This window comes from Apostichopus japonicus, chromosome 13 (genome assembly GCF_037975245.1).
Source record: "Apostichopus japonicus isolate 1M-3 chromosome 13, ASM3797524v1, whole genome shotgun sequence".
Classification (NCBI taxonomy): Eukaryota; Metazoa; Echinodermata; class Holothuroidea; order Aspidochirotida; family Stichopodidae; genus Apostichopus; species Apostichopus japonicus.
The window spans coordinates 219,493-246,960 of record NC_092573.1 but is presented as its reverse complement, the minus strand read 5'-3'; the positions used below and the strand labels follow the sequence as shown (position 1 = coordinate 246,960).

Sequence of the window (27,468 nt, the reverse complement as noted above, 5' to 3'; positions counted from 1 at the left end):
ACTACAGTACAGTGGTATATTAATAATAATAATAATAATCAGCATTTATTTTTAAGACGCTTAAGCGACCGCAAATGTGAGAGAAACCTGCAAGCGCTTATGGATACACGTCGGGTGTATTAGCGGTAGTATGCATAAAGAAACTCTTTATAAATCTTAATTAATCTTTATAAATCTGAGCAAATCTTCTGTACTACTGCACCATTTTACTCCTTGCTTACCTCATGAACACCCACTATCTGATCCACCAAGCCTCTCAAAATGGCCAAAGTCTAATGGTCATCGGTGTTGTCTCTTAACGAAAGTGTGCCAAAAGACTGCTGGAAGTTTGCAAGAACTTTCCTGCTGGTTCTGTCCTTCAAATCGGTTGCATTCAATAAGGTGTGGACAACCACACATTTTGTCTTATATGTGAGGGGATTGTAAAAGGCAGTTAAATGTGTGTTGACATATACAGTAATTTGAATGAGTGTCACTGTTTGATATTCTAACAAGTGTGGCTGTACAGTAGTACTGATGACCTTCAACATTACTCTCTCTGGCCATTCCTCCATCTTTGGCCATCGTCCTAAAGTTCTGTGTCCTTCCAAATCTACAATTTGGCATGTACATGTCTCGCAGGCACCTTAAGTTTTCAAGTTATGTTGCATCCTGTTGGATCACCTTCTTTCCTTGGTTAGTGACTTAGGTAAATGCCTGGGAATTTTGTTTTCTGGTTACAAGACAGTTACAGTATAATCAGGAGGAAATTATCGAGTGTCTCGTTTCCAGTGACATGTATCCAGTGATTTGGAAGTATCCAGTGACTGGAAGTCAAGGTCAGGATCATGTTACTTGAAGATTTATGTCAGCATATATATAGATGACTTGGACAAATGCTTGATCATTTGAAAAAGTTATTCTTGTTCAGGCTCCCTCGGGTCCCAGTGCAAGAACTTTATCAGTAATAGGCTAGAGTAATCAGAGTGTGTATGTATAGAAGACAGGTAAGTGATGTCATTAATAAACATAATATGTAACCTGAATGTTATCAGTATATCCCGGCAAACTGGGAGGGGAGGGGAGGGGGTAGAAGGGTGGATGGGTACAACCCAAAGGAGGGTCATGAAACTTTGGATGTATAGGTGGTAAGATATCTGCAGTCATCAGAAAGTTATCTACAGTTTTCGGAACTTGACCTATGGAGATCTATTCGAATTAAATTATTTTTTGCAATTTTGGATAACATAAAGATAACAGATTATGTTTTCGGTGGCCTTTTCATTCATGTTTTTGAGTGGTTGTCTGACTCTGCACACTAGAAATGAACTCAAAACTCAGCTTAAAGTTGGGGTTCACTGTTGTGATAAAGAGTTTGCTAGAGAACTGTTCTGACTGAAATACTATGGTCACTGTGTGTGTTAAGTTGTACAGGAATGTCACCAGGGTAACCCTTAAGTCAATTGTCTGTGCCATTTTGAACATATCATTATATTGATTGTTTGAGATGATCAAATTTTGATAATTTTAGTCGAGTACTCAAGTGTGTATTTGACTAATAGGAAGGACTTTGAACTTGACTTAGTTGTCATATTGAATGTCAATCTATGCTGAGAATATAAAAGATTTTGTTATCAGTTAAGCATTTTTATGGTATAAGTGGAAATTAATACTTGATGGACTTGGATCCACTATGAACAAGACCTTTGTATACAAGTTTGTTGATGTGATACTCTTTTATCACATGCCATTATATGGGGCAGGGAGGGAAAGGGGGAAGGGAAGAGGGATTAGTGGTAGGGGAGAGGGGATAACATCACTTATCCTACCGGAGACCAGGTTTGATTTTAAAGGGTATTAGACAGGCCTCAAAATTCTGGCTATTTACTGGCAAAATGGCAGTGGATTTTGACATGTGTGTTTGACAAGTTTTCAAAAGCTACTTTCAGGTAGGTTGTGACATTGAGGTGAGTTAAGTATTAACTTCACTCATCAGTTACCTGTCTCCTCACAACCTCAGCACTCTCAGTCTACTGTCTCTAGAGTGAACTGGTAAACTTTTAGCACTGTGCCCCTCTATGGCCGGACCCTCCGGCCAATGACCTCCCTCTCATTCTACCACCCGAAGTGTTTGGAACGTGCATGTTTTCCCCTGGGATTTTCTTGCAACTTTACTTATTTCGATGCAATGAAATTTTGATGATTGTTAAAACAAAGAGACGACCAGATTTTCTGTTTGGGCATCCAACCTACACATCTCTCCTATAGTGTACATCCAACCTACACATCTCTCCTATAGTGTGTATCCAACCTACACATCTCTCTGATAGTGTACATCCAACCTGCACATCTCTCCTCACTAGTGTACATCCAACCTACACATCTCTCCTATAGTGTGTATCGAACCTACACATCTCTCCTATAGTGTGTATCGAACCTACACATCTCTCCTATAGTGTACATCCAACCTACACATCTCTCCTATAGTGTGTATCCAACCTACACATCTCTCCTTACTAGTGTACATCCAACCTACACATCTCTCCTTACTAGTGTACATCCAACCTACACATCTCTCCTATAGTGTGTATCGAACCTACACATCTCTCCTATAGTGTACATCCAACCTACACATCTCTCCTATAGTGTGTATCCAACCTACACATCTCTCCTTACTAGTGTACATCCAACCTACACATCTCTTCAATAGTGTACATCCTATAGTGACAAACTGTTCATTATTATTTGCTACATTTTTTTCTTCAGAAAATCCAATTTTCTGTTCATGCAGACAACCCAAGTACTTAAAAAATTTGCCCTGGTACATGTATGCGGCTGTTCTTGTAAAAGAAATTGCTAAGGATCGTTAATTCAGTGTCTGCAATAGTACCAAATTCCTTCAGTAAATATTTACTGTGCAGTATAGTACTGTATTACAAAATCACTATGTTTTTAACATCGGTGTACAGTACTACTGAACACCAGCTGTATCTATCCGGTACCCCTGACATGTAGTTTATAGTCAGTCTAAAAGCTCAAACTTGAAATATTTACTAAATGTATAAAGGGGTGAAAGGTACAAGGAGCTAGACAATACCCACAATCTAAACATAACAGTAGGCAGTGAGGCAGTTAAAAAGATAGGTGTGTCATATATGATCACTCTATACATTCTTTCTAACAAAGTTGTCTGTGTCAGAACTGGCAGAGTTGAAATTCAACTTGTTTATGTGTACAGTACAGCATGTAGGCAATAGTCTTCCGGGCTGCCAGTTAACAAGTTCTGATACATTTGTGCATTTATGTAAATGATGTGTGTTTTGAAGGCGAATCGCAAGCCGGTTGCACGAGATTTCATGAAGCATGTTTTACTCCCAACAATGAAGAAGTACTGGATATATTGATAGTCCTGATGATGATATTAAACATAGAAACCCTTGGTCCTAAAATCCACAATATATATAAAAAACATGAGACTGATTATTGGTAATAAAGCCATCATGAAGTTCTGTAGGTAACACAGGTACCTGGGAGATTGAGAGTGATGAGGCTGACGTAATTTGTAAGCGGTAGGATGTTATTTGATTCAATATTTCCTGGTGAGACCTAGAATGAAACCAACAAGGGAGTTCCTTTTGTGGCTTCCGGTGTATGACACTTTATCACCGTGTGTAAATTTCCTCAAAATGGCAGCAGTGGTCTCGAAGTTTGTCAAGGGGTAGTCAATAGTAGCTACTGAAGCCATTCTCCAACCTAGCATATTGCTAGATTGATCTGCATTATAAATGTGGAGTATCCAGAGCGATACTAGTGTATCCAAATGCAGTACTAACAGCATAAAAGTGAAAGGGGATACACTATGGTACAAGGGTCTCAGTTGCAATGTTGAGTGATAAGGCATTGAATCTAGAGCAACAAGTGTAGAAGTCAATGCCATCTAAAGTGCTTTTCTTGATCTGTTTATCATATAAATTCCAGGCGCAATGTTGACTCTGAATAATGGTATTCAATGTAACCTAGTCCCAAAGCCTTGCGAGTAAATCTGTACAACTTCCATTGTAGCAGTTTATATGCCATTGTAGCTCTACCGATGAAAGTTGCTAGATTAAATTTTTTATTTACTTTCAGCGGAATTAATTTTGTACACTTATTTGTCTCTATAACACATATAATATCTTTCAATGGTAGCTCTACCAATGTACTGGTTAGTCAATTCAATGCAATGCAATAATGGCATAAAGCTTTATGATAACTACCATGCAGTCTTTGTTCACTGTCAATTCTCTAGAATTGTCCTCGCCCACACCAAGTAGGTGGGTCACCTAGTAGGTGGGTGGGTGGATCAGGTTAAAGGGAAGTCACATGTAGCGAAGAGGGGAAGTGTTGACACCCAGCAAGATATAGTATATGTGATAAACCTTTAAACTCTGCCCTTATCTTGTGTCAGCTACAGTATGTGGTCAATAAATAGTTATCCCGGGGTAAATTTGGCATTATTCAAAATGTAATGGAAATGTATACTGTAGTCTTCCATTGTACATGTACTGTGGTGTGAAATGTTTAAGTATGACTTCCATTGTATGTACTGTGGTGTGCATACTGTACAGTCTTCCATTGTACTGTGATGACTGGAGAAACTATATGAACAATGGAAACGGTAACATTGTGTATTCATTTGCAGAGTTGACATAGAAAGGTGAAAAGTTAGTTCATGAAGGACTTATTTATGGGGGGTTTCTTTCAGACAACCAAGACATTCACCTAAATGTTCATGTCTAAATGTCTCATTTTATTTTCCATTTAAATTAATCATCTTCTTTCTACAATCAACTTTGCTCATTAGACAGCCCCAAAAGGAGCAAAACCAGATAGTTTCAGGCCCAATAGATAATTCAGTTGTGAGCTTTGATGTGTACTTATTAGATTCACTGTTCATTATTGTACATAGGTGATCTGTCAACCCACCACTCGCAGTATTTGCCACTATTACAGTATTATTGTAGCCCGTTAAGCACACAGTTAAACAGACCTGTATGAATTTGTGAACAATTAAATGCTTCTTCTGTTGCACAAGGATAGTGTGATTTCATGTGTAAGGGCTGTAGAATATTGAACAATTTTCCATCAATGATCAGGTTTTATAGAATCAAAGTTCAACCCTGTCATTTTCCATCATTTATCTTATCAAGATTTTGTTGATTGAATATCATCATCATCATGTGTTAATATTGTCTTTACCTTTTTACAGTCTCGAGGGCTTGTGTTTCGACATACAGACAACATCATGCACTGGTTCAATTCCATGGAGTTTATCGGTCTTCCCAAGGTTAGTATTATAAATATATATCTGGTACAGTATATATCTGTTTGCAACCCTCAAGACTTGATGGCTAATATTTACCACCGTTAGTTACAGACCCCCGAAAGTGAAGTATTAGTGATTACCGTTAATACATCACTGGCACGCGAATATCACACAAAATGAAATTATTGATGTCAGATTTTTGTCAGATGTCAGAAAGTTCAAGCCACAATGGCTGAAAATATTATATTATAATTGATAGTGTGAATGAATAAAGATAATAACTAATCTTTGAAATTTAAAATCTATTTTGAGTTATTATTCAATTTGATGAATATCACAGTCTTAAATTCAATCCCTGTGGGATATTGATTGATAATTCATATTGAAATGAGAAATGAGCTGAGAGAGTTGACAGAGAATATGAAAATAGAGAAGAAAACAAAGGATATCAAACCAAAGAGAATAATATTAAAAGAAAGGGTATTTTGCCCTGTTTTAATCTATTCATTTTGCCCCTGCAAATTTGGATATTCACTAATGAAGAAGATGCATAAAATTTGGAAAACTTTAAAGAAAAAAAAGAAGCTCCTTTAGATACTTTGGTTGTTAGAATGAAAATGATTGTGGTGTACAGGATGTCACCATGGTGACAGAGTAAAGCAGAGGGGGACTACAGTGTTATAACGCTTACCAGATTTATCACTCAAGCGATTCTTAAAGCAAGAGTGCTCTATTAGTGAGAAGACAGATGAGTTTGTTGCTTGAACATACATACGATGACGGTGATCAGAATAGGCATAATATACTTCATTCCCCTCATACCTGTCTTCATGTTACACCAAACTGTGAATGTGTGTATGTGTGCACTTGCTTTGTATTCTGACTGAGGACTTGAACAAAAGAATTCCAAGTCCTTGGGATGTCATTTCAAAAGAATCCTCATAAGAATTCTATTGTTAAGGGTATTGTTTAGTTTATAGGCTTCTTGGATTTCAACAATGGCAAAAACAGTGGGGGTCCTCAGTCTGAATGTAATACACACCTTGTGCATGACTTTATTATCACAAGTATTTTAGATATTTCTTATATCTCACAAGAGTAAAGAGTTCATCACCCAGCTTTGTCAATGGTACTTTTTTAAGAAAGAAAAAAGTTAAAGTTACAATAAAGTTACAACTTCTAAAAGTAATGCTTACATGGAAAATCCTTCAAAACGTTGCCTATAGTAAGGATTCACCACACGTTACAGTAGGATAATTTTGTCCTTTTTTGCAGACGATCATAGCACATTTAAATTCATTTATTTCTGCAGAAATGTACCAATTTTAACTAGGGTTTTGGGTCCATAATCCACATGTGGGTTAGATGCTGTAAATTATTATTTCCAACGTGTAAATGGTTGTGAGCATAGGCGCAGGAGGCGGGGGGCTGGGGGGCTGCAGCCCCCCCAACCAAAATATTTGGTGAAAATTCGGGCAATATGCCGAGAATTTTTCGGCCACCTACAGTACTGAAAGAAGAAAAATTTTCAGTTGTGTCTTTAAAAAAAGTTTTGTGAAAATTTGGGCAATATGCTGAGAATTTTTTGGCCACCTACTGCTGAAAGAAGAAAAATTTGCAGTTTTCAATTTTTTGTGTGAAAATTCGGGCAATATGCTGAGAATTTTTCGGTCACCTACTGAAAGAAGAGTAATTTGAAATGTGGTTTTCAATAGTTGAACTGATATTGTTATTATCGTTATTATTGTAACGACTTCCCCACTAATTAAAACCAATATGGAAGGGTAATAACACGGAAAATATAACCAAAAGTTTTCGCGCGCTCCGCGCGTTCATTACCTTAATGTGCATATCATATAGTTTTCATCGGTTAGTGGCATGTGATGTATAAAATAACCGATGAATGCCTATATGATATGCACATTAAAGGAATTGTCTGGTGGAAGATTTTGATAGATTGTCTTTGTAGTTATTATTTTTCTCTTTCTAACCATGTAAAAATTGTCCCCATTCGACGTTTTCTTCTTGTAGAAATCTGGTTTTCAAATTCACCAGTTTCTCACCAAAAGTACCGTTTGTTCGAACGCTTCAATATGGTGATTGACGTAGTGGTTGCAGATAGGCAAAACAGGCGACTTGAAGTTAGCACTCCCAATTCCGCAGCAAATAAACTCACGTGTAAGCACATTGGATTGCCTCATATATATATAACGTACATACTCGCGATTGATATACTACGATGCTCAGTTGGTGTACTTGTATAGCGTTACACATAGTACACTCACACTCAAACCACAGTTCATTAACTGCTCTTCGAAATCGCTGAAATAAAATTCACGGATCAAATTAACAGTAAATGGAAACTTGTAAAGTATTCGTTAAACCGAAAGATGAAACTTGGCGGAATCGATGTCATCGCAGAACTGTCCGATTGTAAACGTTAGAGTAGGCTATACACGCGAACATTCTTCGCGCTGGAGCTGGATACCGCGATGTGTAAACAACGAAGAGCCTGCTGTTAAAACTTATCTTGTGTTTCACAAAGACCACGAAACCACCGATCTACTACATATATGGCGGCTTAAGGAGTTTTTTAAATCATATCTAATTTATAAGAAATTTCACCGGGAATTATTGAAGAAATTGATCGAATCGTTGTCAGAGCAGAATGTAGCACTGAGAAGCTTAGGCTTCGCAGAACTGTCCGATTGTCAACGTTTGAGTATAGCCTACATGCGAACATTTTTCGCGTTGGAGCTGGATAGCGCGATGTATAGCCTGAACAGCTCAGAGTCTGCTGTTAAAATTTACCTTGTGTTACACAAAGACCACGGAACCACCGATCAAGTACATGGCGGCTTAAGGAGTTTTTGAAAACATATCTAATTTTAAAGAAATTTCACCGGAAATTAAGGAAGAAATTTATCTGTATACAAACGCTGTTTTTGTTGTGATTACCGTATAGGTACTGTGCGGAGGGTGGGTTATGACGCAATCTGCTATGGCAGAGCTGACGTCACGTATTGTACTGTTCAAATCATATTTGAAATGTCTATCCATAACGATTAAAAAATCGTTTCTCTGTCAAACGCAACATTAGCGTTCTCATACTTTGACAACATGTTTGGAAAATTATTTACTATTTTTTAAGCTAACTTCTTTGGGCCACCAGACAATCCTTTTAACATGTTGAACGCGCGCGGAGCGCTCGAAAAATTTGGTTATATTTTTCGGGCAAGTCGTTACAGCCCCCCCAAATCAAATTAGGCTCCTACGCCTATGTTTGTGAGATATGTTTGAGGGTTCTGGTGAAACACAATTGGCCTTTTTTATATTTCTGGTAAAATGTACTTCAGTATAAACGATAAATTATCCCCTCCATTTGAATATTGGTGCAATCCTTATCAGGAAATGGTGGTTACATTGTTTTGAAAAAGGCTTTCTCAACTTTGTTTGAAATTGGATCTGATTGTGATGGTAACCTTTTTGTGCAATGGTACCTACCTGCAAAATAAATAATTTTTGTATTGTATGTTATCCAAGACACTGAGGCAAGGTTTAATTTTACCCATCAACTCGGCGGTCTATTCCATTTCAGTAAAGCTAGCTGTGTAGAGTAAGCGTTGAGTTGTGAATCATTGCATCTTTGATAAGGGTCATTCCATACTTTGAGGTGGGGTCCATTTTCCTGACAAATTTGGCATCTCTGCTACATTGCCCTTTGTATTAATAATAATAATACATAATTTTTATATAACGCCAAACAAACTATGAAATAATTCTCATAGCCAGTAAGACTTTGTGGACAATTATATTTATATTTTTCTTTATATTAAATGCAAAAAGGATATTGCAATGTGCAAAACAGGTAGACCTAACTGTATGTTATTTTACATTATGGTAGCTTATCATTAGAAAACCATTTTTCTTACCGACAACTAATTTATGTAGTGACTCAAACGTTTTGATAATGGTTACCGATTGGTGTTTGGGGGGGGGGGGTAGGAAGCAACTTTCATCCTACTAAAATAGGTCTACTCCAAAGCTAAGGATTTTGTAAATCTGTTCTTGTTGAGTTTTGAAATGTCACTGAGAACAGGATTAATTGCACTGCCAAATTCCCCAAAATCTACTTGTTGGATTGTAGCAATTTAAGAAAAGTTTTTTTTTCATTGTTTGAGAATATGTACAGTAGTTTATGACCTTTTATCATCATGGCTCTAGCACTACTAATGGTGACATTAAACAGACATTAAAACATCAGGGATCTCAGTTCAGAATTGACTTCTTGCAAATTTCCTACTTCAAAGTTATATCAACAGAATTTACCCATCAATTGAATATCAAGCTTGGTCAGTCAAACTGCCAATTTTAATATGCATGGGAGACAGTTGTTGGCCCTTACATACAGTATTTATAATATACACACACACACACACAGCAGAATGTTTCAGGTAATGAACTTCTTCCTGTTATGGCTTCTAGCTATTTAAGTGCTACCCTTTTAAGAAGGTGTGAGGGAAGTCTATCCTTAGCACTTTACATTATCTACATATTTACTCTATTCTGAAGTGTTACACTGACCTTGTCACCCATAACAAATGTACACAGTAGTTACACTTGGAAGTAACAAATCCTTCCCCTATAGCGATTCTAGTTTGTGGTAAACAGCTTTTTTTTAATTTTTTTAAATATTGGATAACTCTTTAGAGAATCATATAAATCTTTAGTTATGGTCCTTTCTTTCTTTCCTAGAGTACCATAAAGATAACAATTATAACCTTGGTAAAATTGTATTCTGACGTTCAAGCTGATATTAACCAAATGTCAACTCTGTCTTACAGCAGCTGCTCGAGCTTGGTCGATAATTAAAAAAAAAAGAACAAATTTTATGGAACTTTTTATGGACACATAAAGATCAGATTACTATTGATTAAGATACTGCACCTGCCTATGTAAATTTTATGTTAATGTAGGCGTCATTAACAATGTTTGGATTCAAAATATTTGTCGCCCAGATACTGATCACACCAGTGTTAAACTGTGTTAACCATATGTATGCACAAAGCAACTTTGAAAACTTCAAAAAATTCTTGAGGGTGGGGGGGGGGAGTTAGGGGCCTACATTAACCTCTTCCCTGCTCCTCTCCCTATCCCGATAAGTGGGCAGAAGCAAATGATGCCCCAAACACAGTTTAAACTGAAATCCCTCAAACTAAATCACTACCGACCCTACAACTTTCTCACACTGTCATTTGTAATTATTAAAAAAAAATTGTTAGTACCGCTGAAGATTAATTTACTTTGGAATGTGTTTCCTCTTTTGTGAATGATAATTTTTCGATTTTATTTGACAGATATTTTATCCAGAAACAACAGACATTTACGACAAGAAGAACATGCCCAGAATGGTGTACTGTGTACATGCTCTAAGGTTAGTTGAAGAGTCTACTCTACATCGTTGGCCTCTAGCAGTGCTGGAAGAGTTGCTAGTTTTTGCACCTTTATTTTAGATGAATAATAGGATTGTTGACTCTTTGGGTATTGTGGTTGGAATGAAGAAGCATTCCAGTTGTTCAATCAACCGTAGATAAACAGAGTCTCTGTTAACCTGATTCAGTGTTGCACACAGTAAGTGCCCAAATAATTCTACTATATTTGGATATAGTAGAATTATTTGGGCACTTACTGTTTGCCAGGTTTTATTTTTTCTTAGAATTATGTCACCTTCTCGTGTCCTCTTCAAATTTTCCATTTGCAGTCAGTGCCTTATCAAGTAAATGTATGATAAGAAAATTGTTTTATTTGTTTAGCATCCCCCCCAAGAAACACACACAAAAAACATTATTTATAAATAAGTTGGTTCAAATTAAGCTGTTCATTTTCATAAGACTGTGGGGAATGTTTACAGCTTTTACTTAAATCAGCAGCCATGTTGACGACAATGACGCTGTTGTTATGAAACAAGCAAAAACAAAAGGGATGTTTCATGTGCTTGTTGTACAATGAACATGGTTCCGTCTGAAAGTCTAGGCTGCGATTAATGCATCAGCAGCAGTTTGAATGATCACAGCTTAGGGCTGTTAGATTTTCTCTCTTTCTTCTTTTTAGTTTTCACCTCTTACAAACCTCAATGTCTAAGAATTTTACCCTAAGGAATTTATCAGAGCAAGTGTTATCATAACTTATAAAACCCAAATTCTTGTTAGTGTGACATATTTCAGCAATGCTGCGGAGATTGTAACCTTATTCCAGTCCTCCAGTCACTAATGAGGGGATGCTGGAATTCCATCTGCAGATTGCTAGTCAGATTAGCTTCTGGCAAGTGGATGGACTTGAGCAAGGGGACAAGTGTCCCTAGTGATTTTACCTAAGGCAACAGAACATCTCCAGAACATATGATTTAGGGATAATATAGTTTCACTCATTTATTATCAATAAAAACGTGGCCTTTCTACCCTGTGGGCAGATAATCTCATTGCATATTATGTACTATATCAATGTAGAAAAAAGTGATTCTAATTTCTAGCAGCTCTAGTTTTTGCTTTGTCAGTGATTGTGAGCAAAAGATGTATGTATACTGTAGCTGTTTCAATATTATTATGAATATGTAAACTAAACAAGCAGGAAAAAGTATAATAGTATATAAAATAATATGTAGTTTATAATGACTGTTTCCAGTTCATTACTTCACTCATCACTTACCTGTCTACACATTATTACTGCGTCCCATACGAGCATGTCTACATCCATCTGGTAGCGTATAATTAGCACAGAACCCTTACTTGAATTACAGTGTTATATCATTCTCACATATTGCAAATTTTTCCTTTCTTGTACTTTTGCTAACACTAAGGGCTTTTCCTTTTTCAACTTTTCAGCTTGTACCTCTTCAAGCTGGGCATTGCTCCACAAATTCAAGATCTTTATGGCAAAGTGGAATTCACAGGTATATCATATCTTTACCTTCACATCTGTTTTTGTATTGATTTTGTCTGAACCTGTGAGGACAGTCATCGATGAATATATGTAATCAATTTGTCAAGACTTCAGCGACACAAGAGAGGAATTGTTGATTTGACATGTCTCCCCTGTCTTGCAAATATAATGTTTTGCTAGAATGGTCCACATTTCCTATTATTTCGTCTTTGTTGTCACTCAATTGACACTTAAACATCACTACAGTATCTTGCAGTAGTTTGAGTGAGGTTCCTCTTCCTCATGTACTCTTTTGCAGAGGGTCACTTCTAACGTTGCACCGAGACAATGTTTTTAAAGGTTGTGCATTCTAGTTTTTGCAAGATTTGAAAATAAAACATTTATGGAACATTTGGTGCACTTTGTAATAACTCCAAAGTTCTTGTGATAAAATAATGGAATAAATTGTTTGGCAAATATTTCATCTCTTGGAGACACATGAAATTAAATATTCAAGGTACATTTAGTCAATATGTTATTAGAATTTTGATATGTCATAGGCCAACAAAATGGACAAGTTTAAGCATTGGCCATATTGTAACGTACTTTAAAATCATTGCGATTGTGCGGAAGACTCCTTTACCACAATTTGAAATCAGGCATTTGTTTTAGGCTTACTTATTAAACTCAAACCGTTGTGGTATATTTATTCTGTTTAAAGAAAAAAAGAATAAAAAATAGTAGATGTCACAGATTTTTCTCATTTATGGTATGTCTGGAACAAAGATGAATTCTTTCTTTTAGCATGTTTATTTATGAGAATCCTCCCTGCGAGTGGGATTCTAAAGGAGGATTCTAATGGAAGCATAGAATTCTTGAGAACAAGATTCAAAGCTCTGAGGAAGTAGCCATTTGGGGATCTGAAAGGGTGTATACACACATGAATTCTGAGAGAGAGGAAGTAAGGTTATCACCTAATCATAGATTGATAAAAAAGATTATAAACAAAGGACGACGACGAGGGAGTGACAGACATTGGTCTTTGTTTGGACTTTGTTTAGACTTGCTCTGGCCATTAAGTTAAAGCAGCTGATTTTATTTGGATCTGCTTATCATGCCCAAATAAAGAAGAAAAAGTGGCAATTTATCAAACACAAGCATGCACCCTCCTTGCATCTTTCCTAAGCATAGACTAATAAATAGCGAGGACTCCACAGATTTGTTACCGGTATTATGGAACTGGAGTGTCTTTTGCGCAATTACAGATTGGGAAATAAAACAGTGACGTTACCATGGTTGCTGCTAGCTGTTCATGTGACCAAGACCCACCCAACAGAGGTTGATCTCGACTTCGAGATCAGATCCTGTTCTCAGCCAGCATCACAATCTGAGGATCTGATCCAGATCTGTATTGCATTTACACTACAGTCTTGATCTCGACGTCCGGATCTAGTGCCTTGTTCCTCTCCTATTATTCATATCTTTAATTCATGTCATTAACTTCATCTGCACAATATTCTCTCAATATGAACGATAATGGAAATAATATGACCAACAACAGAGAAGGCCAGCCACTAAACAAGGTCACAAACAAACATACAAGAACACAAACACAACACAAACAAACAAACAAACATAAACAACCACACAAGGACACAAAACAATCAACAAATCACCACAACAATACCATTCCAGTATAAGTAGGTGATCCTGTATTTGGTCTAACGAACTATTTTCCCTCAAAAACATGTTCTATTTATATTTGTCAGTACTTGTAAGCTAAAAACATATTAGAGAATACCCACAGTTTGGATTAATGAAAAAATAAATGAAATATGATGTGAACCATTTTGACCTTTGTTTGATCTCTCTCTCTCTGTGTGCAGAGGAGGAAATCAGTGCCATGCAACAAGAGCTGGATAAATATGGCATCCAGATGCCAGCCTTCAGCAAGATTGGAGGAATCTTGGCAAATGAGGTATTCTGTTGTTATAGTGCACCTACTTTAACTGTTCAAAACAAGTTTGCAAGTTTTCACATGAAGTCTACATTTTTAGGGTCATTTTAATGTGTAGTGTCATGGAGTATGTTTGTATGTTTCAAGTATTTATTTTATTTATCGTAACTAAAATTTTAGCAAATATGATTTTCTTGTTGTTGTTAAACATCTACTTCTTTAAAAATTAAAAGAAGTAGGAAATAAAAAATACACAAGTTAAAGTTTTGACTATAACTGTATCTCAAGTCCCTCAAGAGGTTTAGTAAGGGTAAAAGTACTCTGGTTTTTTTAAAGGTTCATTATTCTGATATTGTAGACAGGCTTGGAGTAGCCAGGGATTGTAAACCACTTCAGAATAATGGATCTGTCAATCATAAAACACAATTTGGACATCCTGGGTGTGTCACAGTGTCATGGCTTTAGTCATTACCTTGAACTACGGGAGAGTTGAGATATTTTTTTTCATTCTCAAAATTTTTTGTCTGCGTTTATTAACAAGAAAAACAGATTCTTCAGAAAGATAAAATGTTTAAATACTGCATTCAAACAATGGGCTTTGAAGGCAATTGAGAATCCATATAGCTTTCCTTTTAAAAAGTTTATGAATAGAAATCGGAGGTCTTAAAAAGAGCTTGTGCAAGTAGATTTCCTACAGAAGAATAAAAAGGAAAAAACTATGGTGAACAACAACACATTGTGATTTTTTCATATAAATATAAAAAGACTGAGTCAAAGGGTAGACAGTAGTGTTGATCAGGAATACCTTAAGCAAGATGTTTTAGACTCAGTTGGGTATCATCCAGTTGGAGTTACCCCTGTGACACCTCTGTAATCCCCCTTTGGGTGGTAGCATGACACAAATTTTCATGAAGTTGTTGAGAGTCATTCAAGGGTCAGACCATGTTGCCTGTGGGATATATCACGGTTCAAAACAGATAGCTCATGCCATGCTGGTGTTGATAAGCTATGTACCTTACCATTTATTGGTTTGTGAAAGAGTACACCCTGGTTGGAATATCCCTAAGGAAGCAGGGTAATATGGTATAACCTCTTCCAAGAAGTAATCAGGAAGTGTGACAACATGATGAACCGTGGATATTAATCTCTAATAAACAGACAAGATATGAAAAGAAAAGTGGAAAATAAGGGGAGACAGATAGAGAGAGGCCAACCAGACAGATTGCTATATATCAAACAAAGCCCTGGAAAATTGGGAAACTTTTTGTCATCCTTTAACTTGTAAACATGTGGTATTGTTTGAAGGCTTGTTTCCCAGGAATGACTCAGAAATTAACTACTTTACAATTCATTCCACAGGTTAAGGTCAAAATTTTAAATTTGTTAATCAGATTATTTCTGTAGTGTGGATGGTTGTTCATGTGTGTGTGATTTTTAAGTGTCTACTAGCTGGTGGAGTTATTCTGTGTGGAGTAGTTTGTAGGCTGGTTGGGGTGGCATCATATGAAATGTTTAAACCAGTACTTAGGGAATGACCTTCAAATGTTGCTGGGTACTGTAGTATGAAGTTATTCCACTGCCTGTTGCTGGGATCCAGTAAAGCATTGCTAAATGTTACATTGCAAATGCTACAGTGCAAAATGCTACAGTGCAAAATGTTACAAACTGCTACAGTGCAAAATTCTACTGTGCAAAATGCTACAGTGCCAAATGCTTCTGTGCAAATTGCTACAATGCAAAATGCCACTGTGCAAAATGCTACAGTGCAAAATGGTCAAATTGCTACACAAGTCGAAAGATACAGTATACAGCACTTTTTTGTTTACACAGGTATCAGTATTTTAAAAGAGACAAAAATTCAGAGCCCTCAAAACTGCTATCCCAAACTTTGGAAACTAAATTATTCCCTGGGATGGGTCACTTTGTTGAGATATAGCTAGGATATATTAATTGCTGTGAAAATACTCAATGGATTCCTGTTAGTGATCCTGTGTGACTAGAGGAAACTGTTAATATCTTGCAATATCTTACATTATGCTTTGAATTGGCTTCAATCTAGAGTTCCATATACAGCTGTATATTCAAAGAAAAGACAACACACATATCTGCGTACATAATGTGGTACTGCAGTACAAGGTAATCACACTACTGATGATTCAATTCTGGCATAAGGTTTTAAAATTAAAAAAAATAATTTGGTGGACACAATAAACTTGTTGTTAAAGACTAATACAGATGAACAAGTTAATGACTTCCTTATTAAGAGCACCAAGCGATTGTAACAAAATGGATCGCTTAGAATGACATACACCAAGTTACATCATCAACAATTAATGCCACATGAAGCTTGAAGCTATCAACTGGAGGGGAGAACAGACCAAATACCCTGCCGCATAATAATCAATTGGACAACTATTTCCTGCCTTTGTTCTGCGAGTTAATAGCTGGAAGATAGATACATACACTAGTTATTAATTAAGCTAACATAATCAGCAATTGCCACTAATGAGTCTCATCAAACAGTACAAGTGCTTTACAGTATATAGTAACAATACTAATGCTGTATGGGTGCATCGCGATCTGGTCTTGAAAAGAACAATAAGAAAGAGGGAAACAAACCAAAAAGACTGCATCTATGCATGAATGAGTTTAATTATTCATTCTGCCTTACACTGTCTTTGTGTTTAGTGTAAGTAGCCTCTAGTTTACTGTTCTGTTACATACAGTGTACAACATGCCAGTATACTATTACAGATTTGTGGTAGGTAGCTCTGCAAATGAAGAATACATGGTGGTTAGTCACAGAAGGGCGGTTGTGTGTGAAATCAGTCTCTGGCAAGGCCGTTGGAACTTGAAAATTTATGGTTACAGTAATTGGTAATGCCTCAATTTGGGTTAAAGAATCTCTTCATGTGTAGATAATGGTTGAATAGAAATTTAATATAAGAATTGGAATCTTAGGTCACTTTGCTGATATTGTTATGAAGTGGCTGTTACAGATATTATCCTGAAGTCCTCATAGGAAGATGTGGGCATACTATTGTGGTCATGTGTCAGCTATGGTTACATACAGTATATACAGGAACTGGTCATATCTCTGAAATGCTGTTTTCAACATTATTGTGCCTTGGTTCTAATTGCAACCAATCTAGTGATTTGCAGTCTAATGATATACTGGTACTGTGGCTGAGTGGATATAGGCGGTGGCATTTCAAGCGATGAGGCTTAGCAATCGGGAGGTTTGGGGTTCAGGGTTAGATTCCCGTCCGGGTCATAGTAAGGGGCATTTCTCATCCAAGAGCAATCTACGGTTTTCCCATCTGAAATGACTTTCTAAATTGAAAAGATGCCAAATTTGAGTTGAAATGTCGGATTGGAAGCCACCCGACATGTAAGTTGTAATTCGTGACCTTGCGGGTTTCTCCCACATTTGTGATGGCCTATGTGTCACAAAAATAACTGCTGATTATTAATATAAAGCTTCACAAATTTGTTAGATAAAAAAGTGATAGTATTCCAAAGAGAACCATGTTATTTTCCCCCACCATATCACAACCCTTGGAGTCAGTTAACAAGCCTTCCCATCATTACCTCTTACTTACATTCCTCAACTTTTCACATTAGTCTGTGTGCTAGCTTGATCTTCTCTGTATGTTTTTGCAAACCCAGCAAATTCCATACAAAATAAAGCCCCGATTCTTGCATACATTAATTAGTTACTTCCTCGATTCTCTGTTTGAAAGAGAAACCATATTTCCTGCTGCTGACCAAATGTACCTTTAATGTGAATACATGAGCTCAAAGCTTTTCATTTTGTTGAAAGAGAAGCCATTTTAATTCTAATTCTTCAAGGCACTATGACAATTGCCTCTTCAGACTTTTGCTTTGTTTAACATATAAGCCCATTTACTGTCACAGACAGTATGACATAAATACTGTGATGTATGATTTAAGGGGATTAGTTAACATGCAAGTCAATGGTATGACTGTTGTTTTTTCTTGGAGATGAGACTATCTAGGTACAGGGCAGATCTATATATAATATCTATATATGATTATTATTATTACTATATGGTAGAAAACAAGGACAGTTAGTAATGCCAGACCGGGGCAAACTACCTTTGCATCAGTAGATCGTTCTACTAATTTGACTCGGAAAGACACAATTTGTGCCTTCTTAAGCTTGGATGTTAAAGCAGCCTTTTGGGATGATTGTTTGGTAGATAAAGCTCAACCATGAATGGAAAATGATGTTAAGTAAATAGATAATCATATCAAACAATTTCCTTTAAATCTTCCTTAATTTAATGATCAAACCATAAAGACTAGGGAATCACTATTTGTTTCTTATATATACCTGTAATACAAGTTCTTCTACCCATCCAATATAAGTCTTCCTTTCATCGACAGTATCAAATCAAATATTTGATTGTATTTGTGCTGTTTACATTTCAGCTGTTTTTGACTTGATTTTTAGGGTAAACATGTTGATGCAAAGTTTGATGCCATCTTTCTTTCAAGTTTGCAAGTGAAACTCTCACAGACTTGTGGTTCACACGGCACTGGTTCCCACCGTAGAGCATAATCTTTCTATCAATGCTGAAGTGATCACACCAGGGAGGAATGAATTTTAGTTTTCAAATTTGGTGTAACATTTCCAAAGGCTGTAATTTTGTCTCTCATTGAATTCTATTTAGTTCTTGTGTAGAAAACTGTTACACATCTTTGCTCTTGTATAGCAACTTGACCTTTTTGTACAGCATTTTTTGTTGCTGATACTGGATACATTATTCTCTATACATCCCGCATTACCCTTTCTCAGACTGATTTGAGTTTGGCATAAAATTCATGACAAAAGGTGATGTTTAATACAATATGGAAGCAATGCAAATCGTTTGTCTCTCAGAGAAACGGAGTAAACTCAAGTGTCATTGCAAATTAAGAGAGAATGAAATTCTTATGGAAATTGTTTGCATTTTGCAAGTTCTCAAAACTTGCCGACTGGTGGCTGACGTTTGTAGTAATTGTTCCAATGTACGGTACATTGCAATTTGTTGTAGCGTAAATTCAGGAAATATTAAAGTCGAAAACATCCCCATATTTCAAGCAAATGGAGTTCACTTTCATCCTGGAAGTTCCTTATTGCGATGTTAAAGTTATCTTTCACTTTGAAGAGTACAGTTTGCTCAGTAAATTGTATTTTCACACAAGGATTACTCTAATACACTGCTGGTGTTTTCTTTAGATATTTGAAATACTTGTATTACCTTGGAACATTACCTAAATTTAGCTAGGGTTTGTTGTTTTAAGCTGATCAAGTGTGTGATGTGTAGCCATTACGTGACATATTTCCTCAACGTGTATTGCATTAATAATCTATTCTCTGTTCCAACCAAGAAATGAATACAAATTTGTACTGCATTCAGGAAATAAAAAAGTGGTTTGATTCTAAATTGATCTATGGATCATTTTCGCTCTTGTTACTTTGTACTGTATGTGAAATACATATCTTTATGAAGATTTTGAATTTAGCATCCCTTTATTAAAGGTTCCCAGGTGAATGTTTTAAAGTGATTGCCAGTTTAAATGAACTGGTAATGTTCTTAGTGTTAACAGTCATCTCCAACTCTCATCTTTATAAATCAACTGTTCATCTTCTTTTTTTTCAGCTGTCCGTTGATGATGCTGCTGGTAAGCATTAAACCTATTTTCAATGCTGTCATGATTTATTCAGGGCAAATTTTAAAGGATTTTAATTCAGTTTGTCCTGTGCACTTTGTTGGTTTCGAAGAGTGAATTTGGTTCTCCGAAAAAAAGAAAAAAAAATATAGCAATATGACTAAGACTGACCAAACCTTTGTAAACACTGTTGGAGAGATGTGTAGGTTTGGTGAATAGAACACCAGGCATTGGGCAAAAAGAACTCCATTTCAGGTGAATCATATCTAGGCCTCCCACCAGTTTTGTTTGATTTCATTATCTCCATGGTGATCGAGGGTGATACCAACAATTTATCACTTCACCTATTTGGGGTATTTATTAAAATGAATTTGATGTGAACAATCCACTAAAATTGATCTTGGTTGTCCGAACAGAAATTTGATCATCTAAGATGACCAGACAAACCGTAACAGATCTGCACTGCCTTATTGTTGTGTAGTCTTCTAACTGGATTGTTCAAGATTTGTTTTGTTGCAACAATCAAGAAAATTTGGTGGTATTTGAATCAGAGTTTTTTTTGGGGTTCCTATAAATTTCATAAAAGTCATGTCCTATTTATAAACTTTATATAAATTTAAACTGGAATAAAGTAATTGAAATTGGGATTCCAAGCAATAGATACTGAAGTAAACACAATTTTCTGGTTGAGGAAGTTGTCAGAATCATATGATATTGTTAATTATGAGCCTCAAGTTTAATAGCAATCTTTGCATAAAAATATTTAGTAGTGGATAATTGGTTGATCATGTTGAAAAAAAAAATTGGTAGGAAAAATTTACCGATGATTAGAAATTGATGGCTTGCTGATATGGAACATTCAGAGAGAGGGGGTTTACCTTTTCATGTTTTGTTTTTGTCCCTTCCCCCTTCCCTCCCCCCCCCCATAGTTCATGCAGCTGTCATCGCAATCAATGAAGCCGTGGATAAGCAGGATGTGGAGGGGACTTTCAAAGCCCTGCAGAATCCTAACGCTACCCTAAAAAATCTGAAGGGCGATAACAGGGAAGACTACCAGAATGTGCTGTATGCTGCCAAGCAGAGCAAGGAAGTTACAACTTTAAACAAGGTAAAGAGACAGTTTAATGTTATTGGTCATTATCTACATCTTACACTTGAATCGTCAATCTGCTGAGATCGCAGTTTTATACTGTCAGTGATTCGAAGCCATCCAGTAACCATTGTTTCAGATGATTTGGTTTCTACATCAAACCATTTTTTTTTTGCTCTCGCTGGATTGAGTCTCAAAATTGTTTATTCAGTTACAAAGAATTTCTGGAGTTGTTAAGCTGATCATGAATTGCAATTAAATACAATGTTATGAGGCTTGGAATGGAACCGACTAATTTAATTCTCAAGTTTTGGATTAATTTTACATGTGTACAAAGTTGCATAGAGGATGGACAAGGGCTTGTCAGAAGTAGTTCAGGGGTTTTTATGATAAAATTCATTCCATACCGTAATAGGTCGATGTTATTCAAATGATTTTCAGATTTTAGCTTCATTGTTCTGTTTTTAAAGCAATCTGTTTTTTAATACGAAATGACAATATGTTAGGAAAGGTTTCCAGCGATCTGGCCTTTCCCTGTTGTCCCTCCCGTCCCTTAGAGATGTTGATTCACATGTTGATTCACATGTTGATTCACATGTTGATTCACAGTGATCTTTACAGTAATAGTTGAAAGGTCCAGTCCTTTTCTTCTCTTTTTACATCTCACTAAATTGCTGCTTCCTTAAAAGATCATGAATCATATCATCTAAACAAACTTTCTCTTCAGGCAAAACGGGAGAAGAGTACAGTAAGTTGTCAGCCTTCACAGCGATGTTAACATATCATGTCATATAGTAACTGTAGCCCTAGCAGCAGTGCTTAGTATTACATCTTTGGTGGTTCATTTGTTGGGCTGTTTTCTGGTTAATTCTTCATTTTCCCCATTTTAGCTGCAAAATTGTGATGCATTGGTTATAACCCTGCTGACAGTAAGGAAGATTTGTCATTGTTTCTGTATTTTTTTCCCTCTGTCTTTTAATTGCATGTATGGAACATTGTGCCATCTTTGCCATGCATAACATCAGTTCATATATTAACTTAGTTTGAACTTACAGGTTTAATGTCAAATATAATATGGCCAAAGTTAGTACCACTCAGTAGTACTATTAATGTTCTGTACTACAGTATAACTGAAAGGTGGTCAGTATCGCTTCCGAATTTTAGCCGGTTAAAAATTGCTAAAGCTTTAGATAAGTATCTTTTGTTTCAAGGTTCAAAGTCTTCCACATGATTCCTGATCATATGAGTGAGTTCTGAGCTCTGGACAATTGCTTGGGGGATGGGGTGTGGGAGGGATGGGGTTGGGAGAGGGATGGGGTTGGAGGATGGGGTTGGGAGAGGGATGGGGTTGGGGGATGAGGTTGGGGGAGGGATGAGGTTGGGGGAGGGATGGGGTTTGGGAGAGGGATGGGGTTGGGGGAGGGATGGGGTTGAGGGATGGGGTTGGGGGAGGGATGGGGTTTGGGAGAGGGATGGGGTTGGGGGAGGGATGGGGTTGAGGGATGGGGTTGAGGGATGGGGTTGGGGGAGGGATGGGGTTTGGGAGGGATGAGGTTGGGAGAGGGATGGGGTTGGGGGATGAGGTTGGGAGAGGGATGGGGTTGGGGGAATGAGGTTGAGAGGGATGGGGTTGGGAAGGGATGAGGTTGGGAAGGGATGAGGTTGGGAGAGGGATGAGGTTGGGAGAGGGATGAGGTTGGGGGAGGGATGAGGTTGGGAGAGGGATGGGGTTGGAGGATGAGGTTGGGAGAGGGATGGGGTTGGGGGAGGGATGGGGTTTGGGAGAGGGATGAGGTTGGGGGAGGGATGGGGTTTGGGAGGGATGAGGTTGGGAGAGGGATGGGGTTGAGGGATGGGGTTGGGGGAGGGATGGGGTTTGGGAGGGATGAGGTTGGGAGAGGGATGGGGTTGAGGGATGGGGTTGGGGGAGGGATGGGGTTTGGGAGGGATGAGGTTGGGAGAGGGATGGGGTTGGGGGATGAGGTTGGGAGAGGGATGGGGTTGGGGGAATGAGGTTGAGAGGGATGGAGTTGGGAAGGGATGAGGTTGGGAAGGGATGAGGTTGGGAGAGGGATGAGGTTGGGGGAGGGATGAGGTTGGGAGAGGGATGGGGTTGGAGGATGAGGTTGGGAGAGGGATGGGGTTGAGGGATGGGGTTTGGGAGGGATGAGGTTGGGAGAGGGATGGGGTTGAGGGATGGGGTTGGGAGAGGGATGGGGTTTGGGAGGGATGAGGTTGGGAGAGGGATGGGGTTGGGGGATGAGGTTGGGAAGGGATGAGGTTGGGAGAGGGATGGGGTTTGGGAGGGATGAGGTTGGGAGAGGGATGGGGTTTGGGAGGGATGAGGTTGGGAGAGGGATGGGGTTGGGGGATGAGGTTGGGAGAGGGATGGGGTTGGGGGAATGAGGTTGAGAGGGATGGAGTTGGGAAGGGATGAGGTTGGGAAGGGATGAGGTTGGGAGAGGGATGAGGTTGGGGGAGGGATGAGGTTGGGAGAGGGATGGGGTTGGAGGATGAGGTTGGGAGAGGGATGGGGTTGGGAGAGGGATGGGGTTGGGAGAGGGATGGGGTTGAGGGATGGGGTTTGGGAGAGGGATGAGGTTGGGAGAGGGATGGGGTTGGGAGAGGGATGGGGTTGGGAAAGGGGTTGGGTTGGAGGATGGGGTTGGGAGAAGGATGGGGTTGGGAGAGGGATGGGGTTGGAGGATGGGGTTGGGAGAAGGATGGGGTTGGGAGAGGGATGGGGTTGGGGGGATGAGGTTGGGAGAGGGATGGGGTTGGAGGATGGGGTTGGGAGAAGGATGGGGTTGGGAGAGGGATGGGGTTGGAGGATGGGGTTGGGAGAGGGATGGGGTTGGGAGAGGGATGGGGTTGGGGGATGAGGTTGGGAGAGGGATGGGGTTGGGGGAATGAGGTTGAGAGGGATGGGGTTGGGGGAGGGATGAGGTTGGGAGAGGGATGGGGTTGGAGGATGAGGTTGGGAGAGGGATGGGGTTGGGAGAGGGATGGGGTTGGAGGATGGGGTTGGGAGAGGGATGGGGTTGGGAGAGGGATGGGGTTGGGAGAGGGATGGGGTTGGGGGAATGAGGTTGAGAGGGATGGGGTTGGGAAGGGATGAGGTTGGGAAGGGATGAGGTTGGGAGAGGGATGGGGTTGGAGGATGAGGTTGGGAGAGGGATGGGGTTGGGAGAGGGATGGGGTTGGGAGAGGGATGGGGTTGGGGGAATGAGGTTGAGAGGGATGGGGTTGGGAAGGGATGAGGTTGGGAAGGGATGAGGTTGGGAGAGGGATGGGGTTGGAGGATGAGGTTGGGAGAGGGATGGGGTTGGGAGAGGGATGGGGTTGGGAGAGGGATGGGGTTGGAGGATGGGGTTGGGAGAGGGATGGGGTTGGGAGAGGGATGGGGTTGGAGGATGGGGTTGGGAGAGGGATGGGGTTGGGAGAGGGATGGGGTTGGGAGAGGGATGGGGTTGGAGGATGGGGTTGGGAGAGGGATGGGGTTGGGAGAGGGATGGGGTTGGGAGAGGGATGGGGTTGGGAGAGGGATGGGGTTGGAGGATGGGGTTGGGAGAGGGATGGGGTTGGGAGAGGGATGGGGTTGGGAGAGGGATGGGGTTGGGAGAGGGATGGGGTTGGGAGAGGGATGGGGTTGGGAGAGGGATGGGGTTGGGAGAGGGATGGGGTTGGGAGAGGGATGGGGTTGGGAGAGGGATGGGGTTGGGAGAGGGATGAGGTTGGGGGAGGGACCGGGTTGGGGTAGGATAGTGATTCTTTGTGCTCAGTTTGAACTTAAGGTACCATAATTCAACGTTCTGGCATATTTCATGGCAATACAATTCACTGTTGAGCTTCATTAATAATAATTATCAAATGGATATTGGATAACAATGCATATTCATGAGTCATGTTGTATTTTTTGCTTATTCATGAGCCATATTGTATTCTTTATGTTCATTTATGAGCTCATTATAACATGCCAACTGTAGATCATGCTGTTTCTAGGTCACCTTTTCAGAGGATATTTAGATCACTGGTATGTTTTAGATCTATCTATCATGCTATTGTTTCCTTTCTTTTAATTAACTATCATAATAGTCTTATGTTTCACTTTCATTTTACATTCTACTTTCTCTTATGTTTTTTTTTATCTTATATAATTTTTCATTCCATATCTGGGGATACAATCTTTGTATATTAACTCTTAACTTTGATCTATGTTGTTTATCCTGACAGTATTCAAACTGCTAAGGTTGTGTGTACACACAAAAGCACAGTTTTACAGAGAATATGTCTTATTATTTGCAATATACTTGAGAAAATATTTCAGATACAGCATTTACCCTACATATTATATGAAAAAGCAAGAAAGGTTGGTGTGGAGTTGACACAGTATGAACAGTGAGGATCTTATATGGTTTCCATAATTTTAATTAACAAAACAAGAACAAGAACAAGAAAAAAACATCACAGAACAAAGCAAAAGAAAGAAAACAGACCTGAAAGTTGTAGAAAGGTCATGTATATCACAGATTAACATCATTTAGAACAGTTCATGCGCTGTGAACCCTTCCTTCCAATGCTTCATAATATCCAGGCATTTTATTATTAGAAGGGTTTGGAGACAAGACACGGGGAACTAGGGAAGTTTCTAAACTATATTTTTAGAACGTGTTAAATGAAAGTCATAAACTTTGCCTTAGTATAAACAAATGCGAGTGAAATAGTTTACATTAATGTCTTTAATTACCAGCTGTTACTCTAAAAACAATTAAATGCTTTCAAATCTCTAAAAAAGGGGGAAAAAAAGAGAAAGAAAGAACTAGGCTCGGTAAGTGTAAGCATTCAAGTGCGGTTGAAATATCGTCTACAACTTTGAACATAAAGCAAAATGATGAGTTATTATTTTATTGATGTAGAGCAGAGGTGAGCCACAGTGAAATTCTGTATGCAATTTTTTTTGTGTGCAAAATTTAAGGATGTACTGCAATTTCCATGACAACGAGGAGAAAGTTAACATTTTGTGGGAAATTAAACAATCAGTTGTATGTACATGCATATACTGTAGTCTATCATAAATGTTGAAATATCTTATCTCAAGAAGACCCAATAATATACAAAGTCCACAGCTTTTTGTTGTTGTTGAACTTGTGGCCATTTAGTGAATTCATTTTTTCAGTTGATATTAATTTAATGAAAATAATAATAGATTGGATTTATAAAGTGCCTTACAATGAAAAACAAACTCAAGGTGCAGTACAAGATCAAAAGAAAACATTATGAGAATAAAACATAGCAACAATAAAACAACACTTTATAGTTTGATGGCAACATCGCTCCGATTTTACTCTGTGGGTCCACATTACAAAAACTTGTCCCTTTGCAAAGTTTGTCCCCTTTAGTGAATGAAGAAAATTGGGTTAGAAAGCAATGTGTCAATTTGAGGCATAGTGCAAATACGGTAATAAGAGGAAAGAGAGAAAACAATAGGTAATCGACAAAAATGTGATAGATTAAAGTGGGTAATTTATTCTTTGATGTAGGCTACAAGCAATATTTGGGGAATCATATAAAAAATATATATAAAGAAAAAAATGGCTCCATAAAGCATTGTTCCAGGTTGGATAACCTAACAACAACGGTACCCATTTACTTTTAGTCTAAACCTCCAAGGATATTTCTCTTTAGAAAAATGTTAGGACACAATTCCACAGGTCTTTTCTTATTCCTTGATGGTCCGACAACCATTACACATCCTGTAATGTTTCACAGACTTTTCTTTGTCACATATTTTGCAAACTGTCTGTCATTCGGATATATAAAGTATATATGTTTCAACTGGATGCTGTCACTGTTGTGTATATATGCTTTCTTAGCCTGTATTCTTGAACTGCATCAAACCCTTATATCCTGCTTGAACTGGGACACAAGGAAAGGGAAGTCAAAAGGCAGTGAAGTCAGAAGCGAAAACTTTATGTGACTTATTTACACATAGTGTATACTGATGAATACAAATGTCAGTCAGTCAGTGTTGTTTTGAATAAGAAGTAGTAGTGCTGCTGGTATAAGGAAGGAAATAATCCTGTTGATTTTCAACAGATCAGAATACCTTGATATGGGTAGTGGGATTATCAGAAATATGAAAATCTTAAATTTTAAAGGGAGAATAGTTTCAAAGATCTCGAGAGACAAATTCAGTCAATCTTGTTTGTTTCATTTTTTTTTTTTTTCGTAACAAATTGTGACAGTTAGGTTCCATATGAGTAAGAAATACCTGTAAATGCAACTTTGTTGGATTTGATCTCCAAAAACTGAGCGTTCCTCAAAATATTCTTGTGATTAATCAAACCATTAAAGGTACTCTTTTCTATAATTGTTCCATCCATGAAATGGATGTTCATTCATAGCATTAAAGTAGGTGGAATCTGACCTATTTTATCGACTTATCTCCAATTACTACTATCCACATGTTATGCATACTGCATAATAATGTATCAAAAAATTTCCTCTATGCTCATCATTTTGGTTTCATCATTCGAAATG

At 38.2% G+C, this 27,468-nt stretch overlaps 1 protein-coding gene across 12 annotated transcripts in view; it reads left to right on the top strand.

The window, feature by feature from the left end:
* LOC139978264 (ras GTPase-activating-like protein IQGAP1) overlaps positions 1-27,468 on the top strand; it is an 89,981-nt gene that overhangs the window by 22,580 nt on the left and 39,933 nt on the right. For 10 of the 12 annotated variants that reach the window (XM_071988299.1, XM_071988301.1, XM_071988293.1 and 7 more), the window contains 7 exons: positions 5,228-5,305; positions 10,642-10,718; positions 12,166-12,233; positions 14,089-14,180; positions 19,829-19,850; positions 20,768-20,946; positions 21,656-21,676. In XM_071988299.1, the coding sequence (XP_071844400.1) occupies positions 5,228-5,305; positions 10,642-10,718; positions 12,166-12,233; positions 14,089-14,180; positions 19,829-19,850; positions 20,768-20,946; positions 21,656-21,676 (537 nt within the window). The remainder of the gene's footprint in view (positions 1-5,227; positions 5,306-10,641; positions 10,719-12,165; positions 12,234-14,088; positions 14,181-19,828; positions 19,851-20,767; positions 20,947-21,655; positions 21,677-27,468) is intronic. The other 2 variants (XM_071988294.1, XM_071988304.1) reach the window with 1 other exon arrangement.